The sequence below is a fragment of the Sorex fumeus genome, unplaced genomic scaffold, assembly GCF_029834395.1.
Source record: "Sorex fumeus unplaced genomic scaffold, SorFum_2.1 ptg000131l, whole genome shotgun sequence".
NCBI classification, from domain to species: domain Eukaryota; kingdom Metazoa; phylum Chordata; class Mammalia; order Eulipotyphla; family Soricidae; genus Sorex; species Sorex fumeus.
Window position 1 is genome coordinate 39,727,419 of NW_026606188.1, and position 25,331 is coordinate 39,752,749.

Genomic DNA, 25,331 nt, shown 5'->3' on the forward strand with positions numbered 1-25,331 from the left:
CCTCCAGGATCCCTGCGAGGGCGGCCCGCGTCCTTCCCGCACACCCCTGTGGCCAATCTGAAACTTTGGTTTGGTTCCAAGGACATTAAGTCCGTGTTCATTTTCCTGCCTGGGGGGGAGGTAGGAGCAACTGACAAGCAGAACCTCTTCCTATTCAGGCACTTCCGGCATCCAGGCACCTGCCCCTGGAGGAGGGGAGCGCCGGGTCCCTGTGCAGTGTGGAGCCAGGATCCCTGGCCGCGGCGGCCGACAGCCCCATGTTCCTTTCTCCGCTGCAGGAGGTGCGAAGGCTTCGGGAGAAAGCTAGCTTTTGCAGGCGGCACAGAGCGGGGACTGTGGTCAGCAGGCGGCTGGAGGCATGCGGAGGCCCGGAGGAGTGAGAGCCGCACCAGGAAGGGGCAGATGCTGGGGGCAGATGCTGGGCTCCGCTACACCTCCGCTCTCCTCTGTGGCAGTCTCTGCGGGGAACCACCATGGTGGGCACCTCCTGGGCTCTGGGCTTGCTGAGAGTGGGAAGGTGGAGCCTCCCTGACCCGGCCACGTACGCTGACCACTCCTGGTGTCAAAGGCTCGTCTCCCTTACAGAGCCCTGCTCTGGTGCCATGACCTCCGGAAACGACCTCTCCTGCCACCATTAAGTCTGGGCATTTACAGGTCACGCTATTTGTTTCAAAGATAATCCTCCCAACCTCACATCAGGAGGACAGATGAGAAGTCTTTATTTTTTCTCCTTAGAAGGGCTCGTGGGTACAGCAGCTCTACTCTGGCTGAGGGCTTGCGTTTATGTAACGGGGGAGCAGGCTGAGAGGGGCTGACCCAGCGTGCCAGTCACCCTCAGCCCTGCAGGGCCTGGCAGACTGGGGGGGCTCCGGGCAAACCCTCCTCACGCCCACGTTCTCCACCCAGGCCCCTCCGTGAGCCGAGTGGCAGCAACTAAACACACATTTAAAATCGCCTCCAGTTTTGTTTCAGCATGATAAACGGGAGAAGAAAAAGGGTTGACCAAGGCAGCAAAAAGGCGCTAGATCCGCTCTGAGAGAAATGCCACCGATCCCTGTCCTGAAGAACCATCTGGGAGAGTGTCCGGTGGTGCCCAGCACTCTGGCAGTGACACACGGGGACTGCAGTGACAGTCAACTCGGTATGTGAACCCCACTCCAAAAGCATGGTGATGCTGGCCTGAGGGGACACCAGGCTGTGACACAGTGAGGTACAGCCCTCTGGGCATGGCCAGGTCCTCCAGTCCCCCGAGACTAAGGGCCCGTACCCTGTTCAGAGCACAGAGACCTGCTTCATCGCGGCCCACCCAGGGCGGTGCCACCCGCAGCACAGGGCACAGTGCAGAGGGCCCGGTGCCAACAGGCCTTTCCTGAACACACTCTGGCGCAAGAAGGCGGGACAAAGGCCCCGTGCCATCCCACAGGAGCGGCTGTATCTTTGGAATTATTTTGAATTTAAAAATCAAGAAAATACACAAGCTTTTCCTAAAATACTAGTACTCTGGCTCTAACACATCTTAGTTCCTCTCACAAAAACTGCCCTTCCCTACTCTCCTCACTAAAGCTCCTGCCTCTCCATTTTCCTGCGGTTTCCAAGTCTCTAACGCCCCCCTCCCCAGCTCCTGCCTCCTCGCCTCCCCGCTGCCGTTAAACCCATCCTGGTAGGGAGAGAACAGCCATCTGCTCCTGCATTCTGACAGAAGTTAATTTGGCACATTTTACTTTTTAAAACTGACTTTCTAGCCATGAACGAGCAGCAAACTGGCAGTTACCAAAGACTGTCCCAGTAAAAATTACTGGGAGTAACTGTGACCAGCACAGCAAGTACCGAGACTTCCTACTCCCGTGTAGCAAATACTCCACTTGCAGTAACACTCACTGCTGCAGCTTCCCATTACTCTATGGCCACCCAAACATCACTGATGCTCTAGAGTTCATTTAGGTCTTACCAGGCCAAGGGGACAATTTACCAAGATTTAAGTTACATACTGAGGGTATGGCCACGGCATCACCTAGAGTGGACGTGGGTTCTCCAGTGCTTCGGCCAGCAGCCAGGAAGCGGTCAGTGGCAGGGTGAAGGGGCATGTAGAGAGTCTCATGATAGAAGGGGTTTGTTTCTGAGAGGTCTCAGATCAGAAAGCATGTCCCGCCCTTGGCTCCAGCTACAACAGCAACCTAAGAGGAAGCAAGGAAACGACTGTCCTCAAGAGGCGCCAACAAGCCAGCTGGTCAGGGGGAGGGTGGGCAGAGACCGTGCTCGCCCTCCAGGGCTGCGGCCAGCGTGCCACCATCCTCCCTGCAAAGCCTGCCTGCTCTGCCTGGGCAGACGCCCAGGCCGTCTGACCCTGTCCTTGGGCAAGGCCACTGGCACACACACAAAGCATGGCTTGAAAGACCTCGGAAGAAGCGAGAATTTCCCCTTTAATAGGTGCTAAATCTAGTCGATTCTTGACTACACCCCTTCTTCCTGCCCAAAGTTAAAAATATTGCCCTCTATGTTTTCCTGATTTAGAGTCTTGGAAGCACATGGTTAAGCCAGTGGCCAAAGGGCAGTTAACAAGGGTGCTGCCTAATGAGACAGGAGAAAAGAAAGATCCCTGTGGGCGGTGGTCCCTGACGGATGGGGCTGTGTGTGCGGCGTGGGGGTTGCTGCTGCTGGCGGTGGGCTGTGCCCAGTGGGGAGAAGCGGGCGCAGCCTCCGCGTCCAGCTCTGTAGCTGCGGTCACCGCAGAGCTGGGCAGCACCAAGGCCATGAGGTCTGACGCCGGAGCCGGCAGGTGCCCTGGGCAGGCGCCATGCACGCATGCAGCAGCAGCCGGGCGGGGGAAGCATTCCCCTCACACTCCAGTTCCTTCCCTTGGAGATCCAAGTTTAAGCCGAAAGAGCCCGTACTTTGCAGAAAGACAGAACTTGAAAGAAAAAGTTAAAGAATTAAAAACCTCTTCCCTCTCTTTACAGCCAACTGTAAGGAGTTTTTAGGGAGCCCCTCCACCCCCACCCCCCACCCCCTGATTTCCTTAGTGTCGGTCGGTCCTTTAGGCTCTGATGGAAGCAGCAGAAACGGAGCTGGGTCCCTGGAAATGGGGAATTTATTTCCCTAAGTCGTAGCCACAGGGAGTGTTGAGAGGTACTGCGGTTCCACCATCCACGCTCGGCCCAGCTCCTCTGCCGAGTTATTCCAGAAGGTCCTGAAAAGAAAGACAGAGCTCCGTGTGGTGTCTTTGTTGACTAGAACATCCTGTGCCACTGTCCAATCTCTGGGCTGGCCAGGCCTTTCAGGCGCCGAGTTGCTGCCTACAGCTTCCAGCCGGGGGCTCTCAGAGGGAACCGGAGCAGGACAGTGAGCACCCCTTCACCCTGCCTCCCCCGAAGGCACAGCCTCACCTCGTCGGAGTCATCATGGTAACTACGCTTGTTAGCATGAGAAGCCGCATCCAGACCATCCACGCCGTCCACGCCGTTGGCCTCTGCATGCTGCTGCAGCACAGAGTACCGGTGCACCAGGAACCTGCGAGAAGAGCGTGTGAGATGAGGGGCGGACCCTTCCCCTCCACACGGACCAGTTTCTGGGTTTGGTTTTATTCTGGGTTCTGGTCTAGTAGTTCTCAGGCGCTAGTCTCGGTTCTATGCTGAGAAGCGACCCGCGGAGACGCTGGGGGAATATCTGTGGTGCTGGGATTCAAACTGGGCTGGGCTGCGTGCAAAGCCGGCGCCGGCCCTCCTGGACTCTCTCTCCGGCCTGATTTTCTGAGTTTCATGCACTCAGAGAACAAGTCACGAATGAATGACAGGCAGCAAACCAAGCCAGTCAATGAAAACCAAAGAACTGAGTGGACTTGGGCCTAATGAGCCAAGTGTCGGTCAAGGAGAGCCCCGCCGAGTGCCCTCAGCTGCCATTCTGTTCGAGTTCAGTGACTGAACGACATCCCTATCCCTTACCTCCCCCCGCACACGTATTTCTTCACAACGAGCACGCCCGCTATGACTGAGATCAGCATCAGCCCCACAGTGGCCAGGATGATTGGAACCGAATTGGACTTGGAGTGCTAGAGAAAGGAAAGCGGAAAACATCATTAGCTGTGCAGCTCCAGGACGGAGCCCAAAGCAGCTGCCCAGGGCCCTGCCTTTGGTGAGTGCGACCTGCAGACTCTGGCCTATGGCGATGGCACTCCCCCACCCCCCACGAGGAGATGGCTCAGTGCTCCCAGAAATCATGGCTGGCCACAGGCGACCAAAGCCCCACCTGCCTTGGCACAGGGAAAACGCGGTATTCAGTCAGGGAGATGGTGCGGCGTTGGCCAGCACCATTGTGAATGGGGCTTGTGTCTGGGCCACACCAGCCGGCAGACCCCAGAGTGCTCTGAGCCAAGTAGGCATGGGAGCCGATGGTCACCAGAGGCTGCTGGTGGTGGACACCAGAGGAGGGCCCAGGGAACTTGGGCCACGCTCAAGCAGGCTGCCCATTGCCTGAGACAGGGCTCTCCTCTGGACTTCACTTCTGCTGCTTCACATCAGAGCGTCGGTGGGAGACGGCATGCGTGTCCTCAATGTGCTGAGGAGGTCACAGGACCCCAGGACTGGCAGTTACCACCGGGGATGAGGGGCCCATGGGAACCCTTCTTCCCTCTCTCTGTCCTCCTCATTCTTTCCCTCTCCCCACTCCCCAGCCTCTCTCTCCAGGGCACCGCGAGGAGTCCGCCCGGCGAGCATACACACCTGCTCACTCTTCCCCTCTGCCTCTTGGTGCGGTCCCAGGAGACCTCATGCAGGGTGGGACCCACATCGCGTCCTCTCGCCCCTCTTACAGGTTAGAAAACGGGCCCAGTGTCCTGCCCCAGTGGCACTGCTGCCCCGAGAGGTCTCCGCTTGGGCACCGCTCGCTCCGGGCAGGGAGGGAGTGCTGCGCCCTACCAAGCCTCCCCGTGGCCAGTTTCTTGGTCAGAGCTCGCCTGCCATCGCCTCGGAGCTGTGAGCCGCATCTCTGGCACCTCATGGGGGCAGCAGCTACACCACATTCTGGTCTTTTATAACCAAACTTCTTTTGGGGGGTCGGGGGTTGGGGGGACACACCCAGTCAGCACTAGGGGCTTACTCCTGACTGCGCTCAGGATCCCTGTTGGCAGGCTGTCGGGGGGGGGGGGGACAGACGGGGTGCTGGGGATGGGACCCGGGGCAGCTGCACACAGGCCAATGCCGTGCCCTTCTGTACCTATCTCTCTGGACCACAAACGAACTTGAGCTTTTCCCTAAATGACTGAACCTCAAATTTCCTCAGCTCTATGCTTAGCTCTAAGACTTATATTAACTCTATGGAGTGACAATTTCCCTCCAGCACAAGTTTTCATAGGATGAGCATATCGCTGGGTCCCCATCAGCGTGAAGGTTTGCGTGTGAAGGGAAGCCTGAGAGAAGTGCTCTGGCCATTTTGTATCCAGGAGTCAAACCCCAATGTCAGTAACTTCTGACTCTTCCTGGACTAACACAATAGCCCTCTTGCACAAAAACCCACAAAAGTCTTCCACGTACTGGCTTTTCTGGACTCAAAAAGTTGCTTATGCACTTCTTTTTCAAGTCTTTGACTTCTCGAACTGGATTCACTCCGCCCTGGCACTTGTCTCCAGGAATCTTCCGGTACCTGAGAGGCAGAGACACTTGGTCAGCAGCTTACAAGGATGCACCCCCAGACTCTCGCCTGTTTCCTGAGAACAAGGTATGAGAAAAATGCAGAGAAGTGCCCTGTCCTCCTTTCAGGGTGTTTGGGGACCACTCTGCGCTGGTCTGGGCCTGGCCTTTGGCAGGGCTTGCCTGCCTGTCTGTCCTCAGAGGCTGATGTGCCACAGGGGTAGGGCAGCCCATCCCTTGTGGTGCAACCCCGGGCATGAGATGGTTTCTCAGGAGGGGGAGGGGCTCCCGTGCAGGGACGCTGACACGGGGCTGTGCAACTGAGAATTCATCACAGCCACTTGGGTTCCTTGACTGTACTCAGTGGCAACTTGTGGCCGCAGTGGCCTGGCCCCAGACACAGCCGACTGGATGGCTTTTCCATCCTCACAGTAGGCGCTGGTAGGCGTTTCTCTGGAGAGTGCTGAAGTTCCACTCAGCTCTCTGTGGAGAGGGGTTATAGGGAGAGGGAAAGGCCGCCTCACCCGTTGGTCGTCAGATGCTCTTCTCGCCCATACAGACAAAACTCGAGGTCGTGGCCCTTCAGCTCTGGCTGTTCCTCACACTTGGAGTCATTTTCCGGACGGTAGTAGCCAAAATCACTGTAAAAGTCAGCAAAGGAAACTAAACCCATAAAGCTGCTGGGAGACAGAAGACAGCGGGTGGTGGTGGCTTCCACGGGGCAGGGGGTGGCGAGTGCCCACTCGGGCTGCTGGGAAGCAGTAGAGGGAGCCTGTCCCCACACCCACGAGGGAGGGCGGACCCGGGGAAGGTTCACAGAGAGGCCCTGGGAGGGGCCTGACGACTGTGGTGGGCTGCAGCGGGGGGGCTGGCAAGGAGGCCCAGGCTGAGACCCAGAGCTACGAGGCTGCCGGTGGCCCCTCTGGACTCGGGGCTCCTCAGCTCCCGTCACCTCTAATGAGGAGCCACAGTCCCCCCACCCCGTGGCTCCTGGCCACGAAATCCAGGGGAGCCTTGCCTGGTCTCGGCCACCTCACCCAACTTCCTGCGACTCCAGGAAACTGCTCCCACTGACTGACCCTGGCACCGCAGCACTAACCTTCTGTTTGTTGTTTCTATTTGTTTGTTGGGGGGGGGGGGGTGGACGGATGGGAGGGCCTTACTCCGTGGCTCTGTGCTCAGGACTGACCCCTAGTGGAGCTTGGGGGGTGCAGGAGATGGCTCAAACCAGGGGGATGGTGTGCAAGACAAGTCGCTTCCCCGCTCCCCGCCCCCCCCCCCCCCGCATCCCCCCCGCCATTTGATTATCCTTCACTAGTGCTCACCTGCCTTCCCAAGCCCTAAACACAGTGGTGCAAGGTTCTCTTCCTGTGTCTGCTCTCCCCTCGTGAGCTTAACTACTGTGGCTGCGACCCACACATCAGTTTCTCCTCTCCTCTGCTCTAATCTGACACTTCCAAGTACCACCTAAAATAGCCACTCCAATACTATGTGTAAAAACACGCCCTCCCCATCACAGCCTCTCAGGATTATTCCCCCGTGTTTGTCCGAGGCGTGACCTTCCTCCTGTCATTTCCGTTGGAGGCTTAGCCCAAGCTTTCCTGTCTGGAACCTGCTTGCTCCTTCATCGTGATAGGGGTGACCCTGTGGCCTCTCCCCCTGCACTCCCTCCTGACCACACTGTTCGCTGTCTTCCTTCCAGCTCAGCAGCCTCTCCCTTCCAGTTCAGGGGAGGAGCCCGGCTCCCAGGGCACAGGCTTTCTTGCCTCGAGCTCGTGTGACCAGGGCGCAGGCTTGGACTACCTGCCAGTATCGTGTCCCAGCTCAGCCACTTCCTGGCCAGGCGTCTTTGGGCAAGTTAGTCCCTCTGTCTGCAGCTTCATTCCTCTCTGAGAACTGGGAATCACAGCAGCACCCAGGGCTGCCATGCAGCGTATGACCTACTCAGGGAAGTTCCTAGGCGCCAGCTGTTATCACTTACTACTACTCAATTATCAAATGCAATATGCCCCCTCAAAGAGGCTGAATTTTGTTTTAAAACATCCTTTGGAGGGGGCTGAAGTGGTGTTACAGTGGGTAGGGCATTTGCCTTGCACGCGGTCAACCTGGGTTCGATCTCCTGCATCTCATATGGTCCCCCAAGCACCGCCAGGAGTAATTCCTGAGTGCAGAGCCAGGAGTAATTCTTAAGCATCGCTGAATCTGACCCCCCCCCCCAAAAAAAAAGCAAAACATCCTCTGGAGGGGGCCTGGTTTCATACCTGGCAGTGTGCAGGGCTTATTCCTGGCTCTGTGCTAAGGACTTACCCCTAGCAGTGCTCAAGGAACCACACAGTTACTAGGGATTGAACTGGAGTCAAACTGGGGTCCATATACCAGGCAAATGCCTTAACCCCAGTGTTGTCTCTCTGGTCCATAAGTCTTGAGTTTGAAGGTGGAGCCAAACCTATACACCATCTTTGAAACAGTCAATCATGTCACAGGGATACTGCTGAGGGGGCAGACGGCAGGGGTAAGAGGTGCAGTGTCTCAGAGCGCAGTGGGAAGGCTTGCAGGCAGGGTGGCAGCAGGTGCAACGGCACGAAGCTGAGGGCACCAGGCAGAAGCCGGGTACTAAGAGCCTCTCTCTGTGCAGCTGGTCGTGGGGAGACTTCACAGTCCCACAGCACCAACAGCTTCCAGCCGACCGCAGTGCCCCGGGGATGCGGGGGAGCTTCCCGAGGAACCAGAACCGGGAGACATGTCCATGTCTGTGGACCAGCGTCGGTCACGGGGCTCACCCAGACCTGTACTTGGAGTCTACGGAGTCTGAGAGAATATGACCGGGGAATGCAACAATCTGCTGATATTCCTGCCAAATCCACTTTCTTGTCCTAATCAGCATTTTCAGGTTGTGTTGGGGGATTTGGATCACACCCAGCACTTTTCAGGGGCTGTTCCTGGCTTGGTGCCCTGCAGTGACCCCTGGCACTGTTCAGGGGTCCATTATGAGGTGCAGGGGATCCAACGGGGGTTGGGGGGAATCAGGGGTGATGCAAGTGCCTTAATCCCTGCACTCTCTCTGGTCCCATGAGACCCGCCTCCCCTAAACTACCTATGAAATACCATCAAAATACGGGAAGAAGATATGAATAGAAACTTCCTCAAAGAAGATATACATCTGGCCAAACAGGTACATATATGAAAAAATGCTCTGCCATTCCTGATCATCAGGGAAATGCAAATCAAAATAATTATGAGATGCCACCTCACCCAGTGAGACTAGCACATATCACAAAGAAGAAAAATAACCAGTGCTGGCGTGGCAGTGGGGAAAAGGACCCTCAGCCATTGCTGGTGAGAATGTTGACCGTTCAACCTTTTTGGTAAACAATATGGAAAGTTCTCAAAAAACCGAAGGCTCTGGACTGGAGAGAGATGACAGCCTGCTAAGGTGCTTCCCTTGCACAAACCTGACCCAGATTTGATCCCTGGCACCATGCACACTTCTCTGAGTCCCAATCAGGAGTGACTTCTGAGCACAGAGCAGCCAGAAGTAAACCCTGAGCAGCACCAGGTGTGACCGAAACTGCAATCCCCCTGCCACCTCCCATCCCCTCAAAAAACAAACCCTAAGGGCCAGAGAGACATACAGCAGGGAGATGCTTCCCTTGCATGCAACTGGCCTGGGTTCAATCCCTGGCTCAGGAGAATCAGGAGTAAACCCTAAGGAATGCTTCATGTGGCCCCCAAGACAAACAAAAACCTTAAGCCTAAGAACTGAGGTCTCAGAGGATCGAGAAAGTCCACTTCCTTGCACCTACCCCAAAAACCATACTCTGGAAAGACTTCTGTGCTCCTATGTTCACAGCAGCACTACTGACTCTCATCAAAATATGAAAACAATCCAGGTGTGCGAGAAACAGAAGACTGGACAAAGACTATGGTAGCCGCACACAACGGGACACTACTTGGCTACAAGTAAAGATGACAGAATGACATTTGCTGGACAATATCACGCTGAGTGAAGTTGGGGAGATGGGCAGACACAGAGCGAGCTCTCTCCTGTGTGAGATATACAAACAAATGGGGTGGGGGAGGGGAAATACCAAATGGCCACAGACAATGGAGCCTGAGATTTACAGATCTGAGCTTAGCCTGGGGGCATGGATGGGAGGGCAAGGGCTGAGTGGGGGGGGGGGTGTGACACACATTCTGTTGGAGGAAGGGGAGTTGGAACATTATCTGAAAGAAACCCCATCACTAGCAGCATGGTGAATCACATGGTGCCAAAAATAAACACAATGAAGAATCAACAGGAAAAGACTTCAGTGATATGAAGAGCTTCCTCTTCTTTGTCCCAACATGCCTTGTTGGAGCACCTAGAGCTTCCTTGTCCGAAGTGGAGCTAACTCCACGCCGGACACAGGACTGACCTTTAAGACAGTCCTGAATTCCTGGGAGATTCGAGGCTCATTGGAGGTCCCGAAACAGACATGAGAGAAGGACCATAAACATGCCACACACATCCCCGTCTCAGGACAAAACCACACTTCCTCTGACTTCAGTTTTCAGGCAAGCCCAAACTGATTGCCTTATCTACCAGCGGAAGTCAAGCTATGAAGTTGTTCTCTAAGGCTCCTTCTTGTTGGATTCCCCCTTCCCCTTTTCCTTCATACCACTGCTCATCAGGATTGCTGGGGCTGCGCTACTTCTGCTTGGTAACTGTCGAAGAGGCTACTATTGATTCAGCTACTAACATCTCTCTTCCCTTTCTCTAGGCCTTAGTTTCCTTTCTAATGTCATTTTGGGGAAGAAGGGTAAGGGAAGGAATCAGAGAACAACTGCCTTTCCCCTCAAGGCTCCAAGCCAGGAAAGGGACTAATTGGTCTGAGAGAAGCTGGTACCAGAGAAAGTCCTCCAGGGAGCAGGGACAGATGGATGGTTGCTTGGTGACCACGTAGTCCCGTCCATTCTGACAGACGGAGGACTTGCGGAGCCGCAGGTACTGTTCTTTGTAGCCGAGAATGCAGCCATCGCCATAGTCTCCGGGGTCAGTGGAGTGGGCCAGCCATATGGTGTAGTCCTTCTCCTCACCTGCAGGAGAGAGAGGCTGCTGAGAGCGTGCATGGCACAGTGCCCACCCATGAGAGCGAGTGGCCGGGCTCCAGGAAGAACAGGGAGTGGCAGAGTGTGTGTGTGTGTGTGGGAGGGGGGGGGAGGAGGAGTTTAATTTGATTTAAGCTACGGCTTCCATTTTGGAATTTCAAATCATGTTGATCTGGAACTCCTAGCAACTGAGGCCAAAGAGAACAGTTCCCATCTGAAGATTGGGAGAAACTCTGCCCCGAGACGGGATGCTGCAGTGTGCTCCTTTCTGAGTGGCTGCTGTCTGGAGGAGCTGGGGCCCCCATGGCCTCAGCCTTCAACCAGCCGGTACTGTCAGAAGAGGCTTCCAGATTGGGTTTGACTTCACCGAGGGCTAGTCTGCTTTAAGCAGAAAGGAAAACCACTCCCTCCTTAGACTTTAGGTCTACATGGCTGGCTCTGAAATGAAGACAGTTGAGGACTGTCAACCTGGCTCATTTATGAATATTTTTACTGACTCCAAGGCAAGGGCCTACCGACTGCAGGGTAGGGCATGAAGAGCAGCACTGCGTGTGGTAAGGAGTAGGCTATACTGAGGATACACCAGGCCAAAGGCGAAGTGGATCCTCTCTTCATTTCTCGTAATGGAGCTGACAGAAGAATTTAAACTGCAGGTATGGCTCTCATTTCACTTCTTGGACCACGGGGAGTTGCGGGGTGGACTGCTCTTATGACCGTTCCACTGCCTGATGACCCCTATGGAACTTTCTCCATCCTTTCTAACCTGGATTTTCTTATTCCAGGCAAAAAGAAACAAAGCCAAATTGGTTATTTAAGAGAGTGGGTTTACAAGTTTCTAGTAGAAGGCGTTGTAGGAGACACTCACAGTTCCTCTGAAGAATATCTTTAAAGTCAATGGTGTAGGAGATCCACTGGCGTGTCAGGAATGATTCCGTGAAACCCCAGATGCTGATGTTCATGGACCGAGCTCCAGGTTCTGAGGCCAGGCCAGTGAAGTAGATGGGCTCGCTGGTGAAGGAGTAGGTCTGCCAGCACTGACCTTCATCTGTGGAATACCTAAAGCCAAGTCAGAAAGTTAATGAGAGAGGACCAGCATCTATGGGGCACCAGGAAACCAGCCTGGTGGCTCAATTCCAACACCTCATATTAAGGCGATGGATTACTGATTGGCAATTGTATTTTAATGCCTACAACTAACAGGGTAGGACAAAGTTATCAATCTGAGAGAATATGGAAGAATAGCAGCATCAGAAAAATTCTTCTGAAAACAGAGAGTAGAGACCCAGGAAGAATGGATGGCTGGATAAGTTATGACTCTATACTTCAGGAGTCATTTCCCATTCAGAGTGCTTAAATACTTCTGTTATATTCTTCCTGGGAAGAGAATGAATAATATTTTTAAATGTGTGACAAAAGAGTGTTATAGGGAACTAGCGGAGAAAACAAAGCCATTTCGTTTGCATTGTTCTAAATGCCACCCCTTCTAGCCCCTTCTCTGCATTTCTGTAGAACATGCACTTGGGACCGGGTGTCTGGACCCCTGCCCGCCACACTGATCAACACCCCCGGGGCCCGCCCTGCAGAGTTTGGTGGACTGAGCTCATGCATACTTAATCACATTGATAGGATGGCTGCTGTGCTCAATGGCCACGATGATGCCTCCAGAGTCCAGGATCGTGTAATAGTGGGGTCCCTCCAGCATCTTCATCCAGGAGTAACCCCCATCATCAGAGAGGTACACATCTGGGACCATCACTGAGATGGCATCGCCAACGCTACCTGCAACACGATCAGTGCAAAGTGACAGTGAAACAGAGGGCTCTGCTGGCAGGATAATGTCCAACACGCTACTCTATTATTTTTGGTTAAGTCTCGTAGGGGGAAGAAAGTGCTAAAATCTGGGAAAGGAGAAAATCACATTGTTGTCTCGGAGGAGGATCTAAGTGTCCTGTGGTACAGGGACTCCCAGAGAGGACTGTGAGAGACACAGAGGGTTTCTTTAGTACTTCTCCGTGAAGCTGGCCTGGGTCTCGGGGCTGTGTGCAGGGAGGACGACTTACCGTGGGCGATGACTATGCCCACGGCATTGGGCTCTGAGAGGGGGGTCATCGGCACGTTGAGTTTCTGGGAGATGCTGTAGGAGGCATGGATATGAAGGCTGCACTGTTGAGGAAAAAGCAGGACTAGAGTCAAACACTGTTCATCCACCTCACAAATCTCAATGCAGCTTAGTGCGTAAGGCACCCCTTCAGAGGGCTGCATGGAGCCTGGAGGCCAGACCTAGTGGGGCATGTGCACTTTAAAGGCAGACCTCGGCAGTATATGGATGTTTTTGTAAATCTGACCTCACATATGTGTATTTTCCACACGTGGTGAAATACACACAAGAGATCAACCCTTTAATGATTTTCAGATGCACCACAATGCAGCACCAAGTCCCTCCCCACTCTGCTCTGCAGCCACGCGCCCCGTCCCCGAATGTCAGCATCCTGCAAATCTTCAAGCTGCACCCATCACTCATCGCTCTACTCTGCTTCCTGTCCCCTACAACCCCTTCTACTCTGGGTTACTAGAAATGCAACGACTTGAGCTGTCTTCTGTCTGTGGAACCATGTAGTATTGGTCTTTTCTTTGACCAACTTATCTCATTCAGCATAATGCCTTCACGGGTGATCCATGTTACAGCACGTGACAGAATTCCTCTCCTTTTGAAGGCTGTGTATGATTGCATTAAACAATGAAGGTATCTTCCGCTTATGCATTCATTTATCAAAGGCCCATAGGTTGCTTCCAATACAGAATGCTGCTAGAGCAAACATGTCTTTGAAATACTGCTATCAATTCTTTTGTCTCTAAATATAGAAACGAAACTACTGGTTCCTATGGTAACCCTACATTTAATTTTTTGAGGAACCTCCATTCTGTTTTCCACAGTTGTTGCGCTATTTTTCATTCCAGCAGTGGATAAGGGTTCCAATTTTCCACATCCTGCCAACACTTTTTACTTTCTGTTTTTTATAAATTATTATTTATAGCCATCATTTAAAAGGATGAGAGGTGATATTTCGTGGTTTTTATTTATGCTTTCCTAATAATTATTGATGCTGAATATCTTGTCAAGTGCCTATATTTTAGAGAAATGTTCATTTAAAGTCTTTGGTCCATTTCTTTCTTTTTTTTGGAGGGGGTGTGGGTGGGAGTGGGGCACACCCAGTGGTGCTCAGGGATTACTGGGCTGGTGGGATTATATAGGGTGTCAGGATTGAACTCTGTTATATAATATTTCTTCATGTGCAAACTGTCTTAGTTTATTTTGCTCCTGTATTATACCAAAGTCTCTTGTTTCACATTTAGAGTATGGCTACAGAGAGACAGTACAGGGCTTGAAGTGCCTGCCTTGCATGTGCTGACCCAAGATCGATCTTTGGCACCATATATGGTCCCCTGAATACTGCATTCAAAGGAGTGATCCCTGAGTACAGTTTCAGGAATAAGCCCAGAGCACTGCTGGGTGTAGTCCCAATACAACAACAAAAAGCCCTTTAAAGTATGAATGCACACATATATATGGATGAGCATGCCACATACTTCAGACACTACAAAGTGTGGTAATGGTTTGAAGTAAGACCCAGGGCTGGAGAGGCAGTGGAGTGGGCTGGTGAACATCACAGATGCAGGAGGCTGGGCTCTGGCCCTAGCACTGCCTGGTCCCCTGCACAACCTCTTAGCACAGCTGCAAGAGCCCCCAAACTAAACAACAACAACAAAAACACAACAAATGAAACAAGACCCCATACTGCTTTTAAATAGCGTTTCTCAGAAATTCTTTGAAGTGTTAAAGAGACTGAAGTCTGAGTGCTTTGTTTCTTTTTTTTTTTTTTAATTAATTTTCTGGGCTACAACTATCACTGCTCAGGGTTTACTTCTGGCTCTGTGTTCAGGGGTCACTCTGTGTGGTGCTCAGGGGACCATACTTAGTGCCAGGATCAAACGTGGGTGGTCCATGAGCAAGGCAAATACCCTGCCTGCCATACTATCTCTCTGGCCCCAAAGTCAGTGCTTAAAAAGAAATTCAGGGAGCTAGCACAGGGGTTAAGGAACATGCCTTGATGTAGCAGACATTGGTTTGATCCTGGTACTGCATGTCCCTGAGCACTGCCAGAAGCACCCTGGAAGCCCCTGAACACCACAGGGTGTGGCCATGGAGAATTCAAAGCACTGCTGGATTGGTCCATGTGGTCCACAGCCCCACGTGGCCTGAGCAGCACCATATCCTCAGCCCTTGCATTGAACTGCCCACTGGGTTAGCCAAGAGTTGCTAGAAGGAGCCCCCGGGCCTCCTGAGCGCCTTTTCAGAGGCTCACCCAGCAAAATTAATCGGTGAAAATATGTATGTGACACTGCAACAAAAAATGAGGTTCAAGCAAACTCTTAGTGAACTGAAGAATGATGAGCTCTTACTGAGGGTGATTATTTCTAGTTGACTAGGGGTGGGGATGAACCCGCTTTCAGGAACAACATGAGCATAGCCAGAGTCTGGGGCTCATGCATGATTTACAGGGACAGAACTGGGGACTCGGGGGCCAAGAGTGGGGGAGAGGACCTTCTTGTGTGGGTCAGAGGCACGGGCATCATTGACAGGCACAGGTGACTGGCACCACACTGTTTGCAAGCTGAGAGGTTTGGCGCTACAGGGTGGGAAGGCAGAGTGAGGGGGCACCGCAGCTGCCTCAACACTGTGAGGAGAGCAGGCCCAGGGCAGGGCCCTGGCCAAGAGGTGCACACTATCTTGCTATCTTACACTGTCCCAGGCTCTTGAATCGAGAATACTAAAGCACCTATCAGTCCCAGGACTTCAAAAACAGCTCCCAGCATTCCCCAAAGCATTTCTTAAATTTGATCCTAAGAGCCAGATACAAATTTGTTTTGGGACCATATCCCCCCCCGCAAAAAAAAAAAACTGATGCTCAGGGTATATTCTGGCTCTGTGGTCAGAGATCATGCCAGGTGGGCTCAGGGGACCATATGGGATGTGGGGATCAAACCTGGGTTGGCCACATGCAAGGCAAGCACCCTATCCATTGCGCCACAGCTCCAGCCCATTTTTCTCTTCCCTTTCTCTAGAATGTCAAGAACTGCCACTCATGGACTATGGGCCCTCCTGGACACCCTCTGCACCTGCAAGTTCCTGGGTAAGTTCCTTTGCCACATGCACTGCCAGTTCTTTCCACACCCAGTCTGTAGAGCTCAGCCGAGTGGGCAAAGGCTGAGCTCTGTCCTGCTTTTCTGATCAGCCCAGCCCTGTTCCTGAATGGCTGGCCCCTGGCTCTGGGGATGATCCCTAAGTCTCACAGCTGCTTTGCAGCCCATCTGTCTATTGATTTCATTCAGCAATGCAGTGAAACAAAATGTATTAGCTTTCAGTTTTGTTTTTCTCCACACAGTGCATTTTAACCTGCTCACCAGCACTTGGAAACTGTTCCTCCAAGCTGAGAGAAGTCAACCCATGGTTTTCAACCTTCTGCAGAATGAAAGGGTCAACAAATCCACTGTTGAAAACCACTCTTTTCAGAGACAAAACAATCTCCAGAACTTGACCTTTCTTCACAGTTCCTATTTCTAACCCCATCATTTCACTGTTCTCATGTCCAAATTTTCCTACTTTAGCTGTAGAACATAATCAGGCTTCCGCAGGCAAATTTTTTTTTTTTTTGGCTTTTTTAGGTCATACCTGGTGATGCTCAGGGGTTACTCCTGGCTCTGCACTCAGGAATCACTCCTGGAAGTGCTCAGGGGACCATATGGGATGCTGGGAATCGAACTTGAGTCGAACGCCCTACCCACTATGCTATTGCTCCAGCCCCAAGGGCAAATTATTCTTAACACTAGCATGGAGGGCAGAGAAGAACATCCTCTGCTCCCATAACCTAACAACTACATTAAAACAAACCTCGTTCTTATTTTTTGCTGTGGCATCACATTCGCTGTTCTCAGGCTTCCGCAGGTGCTTCCATCGTCCTCCTTGGTCAAAAGTGATCATAGTCTGGATGGAATTATCTGAATGGGAAGAAAATGGCATTAAGCTTGACACACTGAGGCACACTATTAAATTCACGTTACCACTGCATCTCTTCTGAGACTATATAAAACATCATCATAGCTCTGTGGTCCCATAGGCTGGAAACAGCTGACAAAATGGCCCAGGGCTGATGAGAAACTGAGCAACACTCTAAATACGAGATTTGAAAAGGGTTTTCCTGGGGGTATGGTGCTGCCTGCAGGTCAATCTGTACCTGTGAGGCGAGTGCATCAGCAGCCTGATGGCGCCTTCAGACTTCCAGATACCCCAAAATTGCTGCCGTGCCTTTGGCCAGACCCCAAAAATTTGGGGCAAAGTTTACCAAGAAAGTAAACGGCCAAAAGTTAGGTATGTGGGAAACACACCCACAAACCACCTCCGGCTCAGCTATATAATTGGAGGCAAGGCCTCTTTGGTTCCTGATTGGACTGCTTAATGGCCGTGATCCCAGAGACTCAGAAACAAATCTCGGAACCCAGCAGCTTTTGACAGAAATGCGTCTGGTCCCTGCAGTAGGTTACCGGTGCTGGGCCAACCCAGGTGGGAATAGGTTTCGTGCCTTGGCCTGTTCCCCCAGGCAGCCTAGTGGCCACAATCCTCCAGAGGCCACTGGACAGTCCGGTTTGGGCCTGCAGTGACGAATCAGGCAGGGCCTCATGGGGTGAAGGTGGAGCTGGTTCCTGTCCTCCGAGACCCCAAGGCATTGCCCACGAATGGTCTCGCTGGCTCCTGATCAAGCTGTTTAACGGCCATGATCCCAGAGACTCAGAAACAAATCTCGAAACCCAGTGGCTTTTGGCAGAAATGCGTCCGGACCACGCAGTCGGTTACTGTCGCCAGGCCACCCCAGGGAGGAAAGGGTGTTGTCCCTCTGCCTGCTTCCCCCTGGCGGCTCAGTGGCCGTCATCCTCCAGAGGCCATTGGACAGTCAGGTTTAGGTCCGCAGTGACGAGACATTTTGGGCCTCACGGGATGCGGGTGGAGCTGGTCCTGTCCTCCCCACCCCAATGAGACCCCAAGTCACTGCCCACGAATGGCTTTTCTGGCTCCTGATCAAGCTGCTTAACGGCCATGATCCCAGAGACTCAGGAGCAAACCTCGGAACCCAGTAGGTTTTGGCAGAAATCCCTCCAGATTTAAGTGTTAAAATTTTGGAATTTCAAAATCGTGTGGCCACTACTGCAGCCACGTGACATCATATGTTATTCATAACCAGCAATAGAAAACAAATTGTCTACTGTTGCCTTTTCAGCAGATCTGAGTGTTGGGGTAAAATCTCAAATAATAATGGTGGGTCTGGTGTCAAAATATTGAATGTGATCAAAGTAGAGAGAGAGTAATGTGGAAATGATCTGCCCTACAGGTAGGGGGAGGGTGTGGGATGGGGGTATAGTGGGGGTTTTGGTGGTGGAGAATGGGCACTGGTGAAGGTACGGGTGTTTCATTGTATGACCGAGACTTAGACCTGAAAGTTTTGTAACTGTTCTCATGGTGATTCAGTAAATAAAATTATAAAAAATTTAAAAAAAAGTAAGATGGAGTTCATGCACAATTCAATCAGCTAATCAGTGGCTGAATAAATAGCAGTAATGCTACATTAAAAATAATAAAAAGGGTTTTCCACCAGAACAGGCCAACCAAATCCAGAAACCATCAGACTGATACTCTTAAAAGAAATGGCCTTTTTATTATCTCCAATAGGCTGATGTTCTCTCCCCTTCCTTGCTTGCTGGCCTTTGAAGTAAAATCTACCATGGGAAGGTGCTCCAATCTTACCTCAAACACTGGCCATGAGATTGTCTTAGGAAATCTGAGTAGTAGTGAGTGAGTATGAATTAATAATTCCCAAGTTTTCTCTCTCCCCTGCCCAATATCCAATTCGTATAGCTGGCTCTTCTTCCTCCTCTCTTCCCCATTCCCTGTTTTCAGTTACAGAATTATTCATTTTTTGCTTTTTAGGTCACATCCAGTGATGCTAAGGGGCTACTCCTGGCTTGGTGCTCAGGGATCACTCTTCGTGGTCTTTGGGAGAACATACTTGGTACTAGGAATCCAAGGTTGGCTGGATGAAATGCAAGTGCTTTAAGCCCTATTGTTAGAGGTTTCAATTCAGAGGAAAATGTTTTCAGTTTTCTGAGGGCAATAACAAAGCAAATGAAGGAAAACTTATTCAGAACTGGTCAAACACCCATTAAGTGAAAAGTATGGCAAGTTTTTAGGAAGACATCAGTAAACAAAACACAAAAACCTATGAAAAGAACATTCTAGTAGAGTGCGACAAACACCAAACGCTGCAAAGAGTAATTTAGTAAATACATACATTAGTATAGAAACTCTATGGGAAAAAAAGATGCACAGCAATGGGGACTGAAGTGTGTATCTATGAGTGGGAGAAATTTACAATATGATGTCATCACAGATATCATCCACAAAGCAATAACTAAACAGGCGCTGAAAGGAGGAAGGGATTAGCCTTGGAAAGAGACAAGAATCAGGTCGGTGTCACCCTCAAAACCAACACTCTGCGAACCTGGTGTAAAAACTTCAGAGTGTTAGACAAATGGAGTGGAATGACGAAGGAAGAGAAGGGCTGGAGAGAAGCAGAGGGACGACAGGACCTTCTAATTCACTGCAAGATCTTCACGAAAGAACAATGTATGTCTCCTACCTTCTACCAAAGCATAAATACACAAGTGAAACAAAAACCGAAAAGAGTCTTTGGACTTGAGAGGAACATGCTTGTGCCACAGGGCCTGAGTGAAGATGAGCTTTGTAGAACCACTGATACAAGGAGAATCTTAGCGGACTCTCGCTATGCCCTCTACTAGGAGGAAGCTACAGGCCAGTCAGCCAGGCTCACTCTAATCAGAATACATTTCCTTGTCCAGAAGACTCATTTGATAAATGAATGGCATGCAAAACTCCTGCAACAGAAAGATTTCTATCTACAGTTACTTTACCCTGTTCCATTTACCATAACTTATTTAAAGCAGTGAAAAGCTCTTGAGTAAGCAAACAGGGAATGCTGGAGGATGGAGTCCACACTGTCCCCGACTGCTTCGACTCCCGGCATGCTCGGGAAGGCTTGGTGTGGGGAACGCACCTTCGGAGAGCACGCTTGTTATGTAGACCCCACGAAGGGAAGTCACGTTGGTAAAGTCCGTCTCTCCACCTGTGGTGGTGTAGAGATGCCGGTCCAGTGACTTGGAATAGACAATCCCTCGGTCATCAGAAGTGAAGATTGTGCCGTATCCGGTGTCTGAAACAGGCAAACAAAGGCACTAAGTTTCCGGAGGGAACAGGGAGCCAAGCAGTCGCCTAACCAACCACAGGCATGGCTGACTGACAGCTCACAGCAGCCAACTATTCTCTTCACGATGGAGCCTCAAACCTGAGATTTAACTGAAGCTTGAAGTGCAACTTTTTAACTCGAGTATCTAGTTTAAAGCCTGGGATGCCAAATTTGTTAAGTGAATAAATGAGATGCTACAGAAAAGCTGTTTTCTGGTGGCAGACGAACTGTATTTATATTTATAACTCAGGGCCAGGGAGACAGTTCAGTGGACTGGAGCACATGCTGAGGCATGAGTTTGACAACCAATGCCACATGGTACCCCAAGAACAGCTGGGAGTGACCCCAAAAGCAAAAAAATTTTTAAATTAGATATATACTTATCTATATAAGTCTTCATACTCTAGGACAATACTTCTCAGACTAAATGTAGCACTGCAGCACTATAGCACTGTCCTCCCACTTTCACCAATTTGCTCAAGCGGGCACCAGTAACATCTCAGAACAAATTGTGAGACTTGTTGTTATTGTTTTTGGCATATCAAATGCATCACAGGTAGCTTGTCAGGCTTTGCTGTGCGGGTGAGATACTCTCAGTAGCTTTCCGGGCTCTCTGAGAGGGGCAGAGGAATCAAACCCAGGTCAGCTGCGTGCAAGGCAAACGCCCTACCTGCTGTGCTATTGCTCCAGCCCAGACTAAATGTAGTAAAGAAATATTTTAAGTGTCCAATATATCCAAAGCAATATTTTTGCAAAATATAATAAAAATTAATTACTATAGAAACAGATTAATCACTATAAAAACAGACAAAACACAATCCACTGGATAGAAAATTTTCTATCATTCAATTGAACAGACATAAAATTACTTTATTAAATGACTATAAGAGCTTCTATACTCTCAATTTCTGTGTTTGCAAGGTAACATATCATCAGCCCTATGAACACACCAACTATATTAGTGTGTCAAAATTTTTTAGAAGCAGCCTTTTTATTAGAGGCTATGTATTAATTATATCTAGAACAATATTCAGTAGAATAGCAGTAAATTCTTAAAAGTAGGAGGGGAAAAATGTAGGAAAGCAAACTACTCCAAGTAGGGCTCAAAGCTTAGATCACTGCATTTCAGAATATGCCACTAAGGCCACTGACCTCCAGGTTCATCTACGTGCATGAACACCATGTCATCGTTGGCTGCCAGAATAGAATAGAATTGCTCTTGCCCCACAGAAGGAAGCTGGGCCATGCTCCATGTGGTCCCATGGTCTGTTGACACATGAATCCTTCTTGTGGTATCCTGAAACAAACAGCAGCACGATGCCAAGTGTGAGGACACGAGTAGAAACAACTTTCATTGAGAATTACAAATAGCACTGAGCATTTCCCCACTGGGCACACCAGTCACAAATGAAAGGTTCAGTATCAACGACCAAAGCAATTTCTAACCTCCAGCAAAGTCTGAGAAAATGCCACCATCCATTCTATTTTAAGAAATGCTCTCCCGGCTTTCACTCCCACAGGCCCCAGAAGATATCACCCTCCCAGCTTTTGGTCTTTGTGCATGTGTTTTTTTGTTTGTTTGTGAGCCATACTTGGCAATGCTCAGGGTTTATTCCTAACTTTGCACTCAGAAATTACTCTGGCAGTGCGCAGTGGGGACCGTATGGGATGCCGGAGATCAAACCTTGGCTGGCCACGTGCAAGATAACCTCCTACCCACTGCACTGCTGCTCATGCCCACTATCCTCCCAGTTTCTGACACCCCAATTTCCTACAGTAGAACTAAGGGTCTGATCATTAGCTTGCCTTTATATAGGCATATTCATACCTATGCTGGTTGGTTCAGGTACTTCTTGAAACAATGACTGCTGCAAGAAAGTTTCGTCCCATAAAGACAATTCTGGCAAATTTCTCCAAATCATATAATTAAAGGGAAAGGTCTAAAAAAATAGAAATATAACCCATGCTTGGGTAGTCACAAGGGAAGTCAAGATGTTGCTCATCTCTAAAGATGTCTCTGCAAACAATGATAGTGACTGGATCAGGAGCAGGCTGGGCAGAAGCCAGGGAGAGGCAGAAATTAATATTTTAATTTTAATTAAAGGAGCTTGTGCAGTATTTCATTGTTACGGAGGCAATTAACAGCTACCTTTTGACAAATAATTTAAAAGAGATCCTGGAAAGGGTCTGGGGTGGTGACTCAAGGGGCTGGAGAACGTGCTCTGCATGCAGAAACTCCAGGACCATGCAGTGCCCAGAGAAGCCCCTGAGCATGGTGACTGGCGGCCCCAAACAAAAAATACAAATAAATAAAAGAGTCAGTGGGACACAGCAAGAGCATGAGAAATGGTTCTAGCTTCCTTGTGTTAAAGACTCTTTCAAGTTTAAAGTACGTTTAATGTTTTATCTATTTTAAAGTAACTCCAAGTAAACCTGCATGTTTACTTTGAATGTTACTGTTACAGGGAGAAACTGGAGTTTTCACATTGTAGATAGCAGCACTGGAGATAGGAGACTATTTCTGGAATCCACTGATTTCCACTCACCAGGCGACCCTAGGCAATTACTTATACAATTTGAGATAACGGTATTAACTTCTTTAGGGCTTGGGGGAGGATTAGCACAAAATCCTTGGGACAGTTTACCTGGAGTGATTGTATCTACTTCCCCATCTCCGATTCTCTCCAATCCTCTCTAGTCAGTGCCTTAAGCTCAGTAACTTATCAAAACTGCGCCCAGCAAAGTCATCAACAACTTCCCCTTTGCCAAACCCAGTGGGTAATCTCAGAATGTCTTAAACGCAACCTTTCAGTAGACCGTGACTTCCGTGATCCCATCTTCCTTCCTCCTTGGTCCATAGGCTCTCACCACCCCACACTTCCTCCATGTAGCCCCTGCTGCTGGTGTCTCATCTCTCCAACCTCTAGGTGCGGGGCCCTTTCAGGCCCACGCAGGCCTCCCACCTCCTCGCTATCTACTCATTCCTCCAGAAGGTATCATCCAGTCACCTGCTCTAAATGACAATTTTAGGAAGACTCATATACCCAAATGCTTGACATTTCCACTCAGATGTCTGTGAGGCACCTCATAGCCAAAGTCTGAATTCCTGATTTTCCTCCCACAGACTGGCTTCCCCTGCTGTCTTTGCCATCACTGTAGATTCAGTCGTCCAAGGGTTCAGCCAGAAGACTCTTTAATTACCCGGTCTCTCCCCCACTCTCGAAATCCACATCTATTCCATCAACAAATCCTGCTGGCAATGTATTAGAGCCATATCCACTTCCCAGTCCCCTCAGCTGACCAACCGCCTTTCCTACTGTTGAGCAGCCTCCCAGCTGTTCCAGCAGCTTCCTCCATCCCTGCACGGAAGGCTATTGTGTGAACACCTTAGCCATGGAAAAAAATGAAGCAAATCCTACTACACTGGCCAAGCACCAAGCCCTTCTTCAAGCCAGGGTCAGTTCAGGCCTCTATGATCTGACACGGCCAGGATAGTAAACTCTCACCCTGTCAGACTTCCCAGTCCCTTCAAACCACCCTACCTGAATATGCACATTCAATTCCTGTCACTTCTACTTCCTACTCTGACTCAGGTCTCTTCTGAGTGTCAGCCTTTCCGTGACATTACTATGGAGTATTAGTTTCAGATTTGTTTCCTACTGGAATATAAACTTCAAGAGTGGGATGTTTTTTGGTTTTGCACATGGTGGCATTCCCGGGACTTAAGACTGGGGCCTGGTACATAGCAGACATGCTCTCACTATAATCTATTCCAACTATTAAAGTGGCCAACGAGCAGGTATCCACAGGTGAGCAAAGCCCCCAATATGGGGTCTCCAGACTCTGAAGTAGATGCCAAAATTCACGCTGTAGCAACAAGTCTCAACACAGAGTACAGCCTGGAGGAATCAGTCTCAGAAAAATAATCACTCCCTGACCCCACAGACATTTTGAATACTTCAACAAGGCAGTACTGGTACTGACAGGGAGCACAGTCAGGCACATTATGGAAACATCGGAATCTCGAGAGAAAAGGCAAAGACCCACCTTGGCCATCACTGAGGCAAAAAGGAAACGTCCCCCAAGACCAAATGAGTAGATTTTCACACCAATGGTTTTGAAGCTTTTCCCCAAGTCTAAAGTTCTCCATAATTCCAGTGCACCAAGATCAGCTTCTTAAACAAAGCAAAATATGAATTAAAAACTCACTTATTGGCAAGCCTCTGTTAAAAACAAACCTTTTGGAGCTGCCCCTAGTTTCATAGCTAAGGCCCTTTTAGCTATGAGGGTTCATTCACATTGGGCTTCATTTTACCTTTATTTTTTACATATTTTTAAAATTTATTTTTGGATTTTAGGCCAGGACTGGTGATGCTCAGGACTGATTCTGTGCTCAGGGGTCACTCCTGACAGGGCTCGGGGTACCATACAGGGTGCTGGGGAGGGAATCTGGGTCTGCTGCCCGCTGTACTATCCCTGGACTTCATTTTATAAATGTAAGGTTTTGCACTGAACAGATAGCACTAATTCCAATGAAGTGTTGCCTAAAAATGACTCAGGTGTACCATCCTTCTTTACCTTCTTCATGTTTAAAATTACTTTACTGTACTTTACCCTGTTTTGTTTCATTTGTTTGTTTCATTTGATCATCCAATATCCCATTCTGTGCACACTTAACTATTTAGATTTTAGGTTTCCTGAGAGCAGGCTTTAGGTGTCTGTCCTTAGAATTTCCATCCTCATGGGGCTGGAGCAATAGTACAATGGGTAGGGTGTCTGCCTTGCATGCAGCCGACCTGGATTCAATCCCCAGCATCCAACATGGTCCCCCCGAGCACTATCAGGAGTGATTACTAAGTATACAGTTGAATGAATGGATAAATAAAACTAATTCTTTAAATAAAATAAGATTTTGCTTTGTATTTTAAAAATATTCCCTTGTACAAATTCTAACATGACACAATCCATATTTTTCCCCTTAAAATAACTATATATTTTTATTTTTTGGGGGGGGTGGGAGCCATACTGGGAGGTTCTCAGGGTTTACATCTGGTTCTGTACTCAGGAATCACTCTTAGTGGTGCTCAGGGGACCATATGGGCTTCCTGAGATCGAACCTGGGTCAGGTACATACAAGGCAAGCACCTACCCGCTGGACTGAACTGACTCTCTGGCCCCTACATATCTCAATTTTTTAGTTGTTTGTAGTCTAGTGTTTACTTCACGTAAATACATTGTTGGGCTGGAGCAA

General features: G+C 49.9%; 1 protein-coding gene across 2 annotated transcripts in view; it reads right to left on the reverse strand.

Moving 5' to 3' along the window:
- Positions 1 to 2,757: 2,757 nt before the first annotated feature.
- SORT1 (sortilin 1) overlaps positions 2,758 to 25,331 on the reverse strand; it is a 74,990-nt gene continuing 52,416 nt past the window's right edge. The window contains exons 8-20 of one of the 2 annotated variants that reach the window (XM_056139107.1): positions 24,128 to 24,252; positions 21,233 to 21,377; positions 19,892 to 20,047; positions 16,660 to 16,766; positions 12,770 to 12,872; positions 12,320 to 12,488; positions 11,575 to 11,765; positions 10,508 to 10,697; positions 6,146 to 6,262; positions 5,526 to 5,634; positions 3,939 to 4,045; positions 3,384 to 3,507; positions 2,758 to 3,187 (exon numbers count right to left, since the gene is read on the reverse strand). In XM_056139107.1, coding sequence (XP_055995082.1) covers positions 3,173 to 3,187; positions 3,384 to 3,507; positions 3,939 to 4,045; positions 5,526 to 5,634; positions 6,146 to 6,262; positions 10,508 to 10,697; positions 11,575 to 11,765; positions 12,320 to 12,488; positions 12,770 to 12,872; positions 16,660 to 16,766; positions 19,892 to 20,047; positions 21,233 to 21,377; positions 24,128 to 24,252 — 1,658 coding nt within the window. In that variant the 3' untranslated portion in view covers positions 2,758 to 3,172. Of the gene's footprint in view, positions 3,188 to 3,383; positions 3,508 to 3,938; positions 4,046 to 5,525; positions 5,635 to 6,145; positions 6,263 to 10,507; positions 10,698 to 11,574; positions 11,766 to 12,319; positions 12,489 to 12,769; positions 12,873 to 16,659; positions 16,767 to 19,891; positions 20,048 to 21,232; positions 21,378 to 24,127; positions 24,256 to 25,331 lie in introns of both variants that reach the window. The other variant, XM_056139106.1, reaches the window with a different exon arrangement.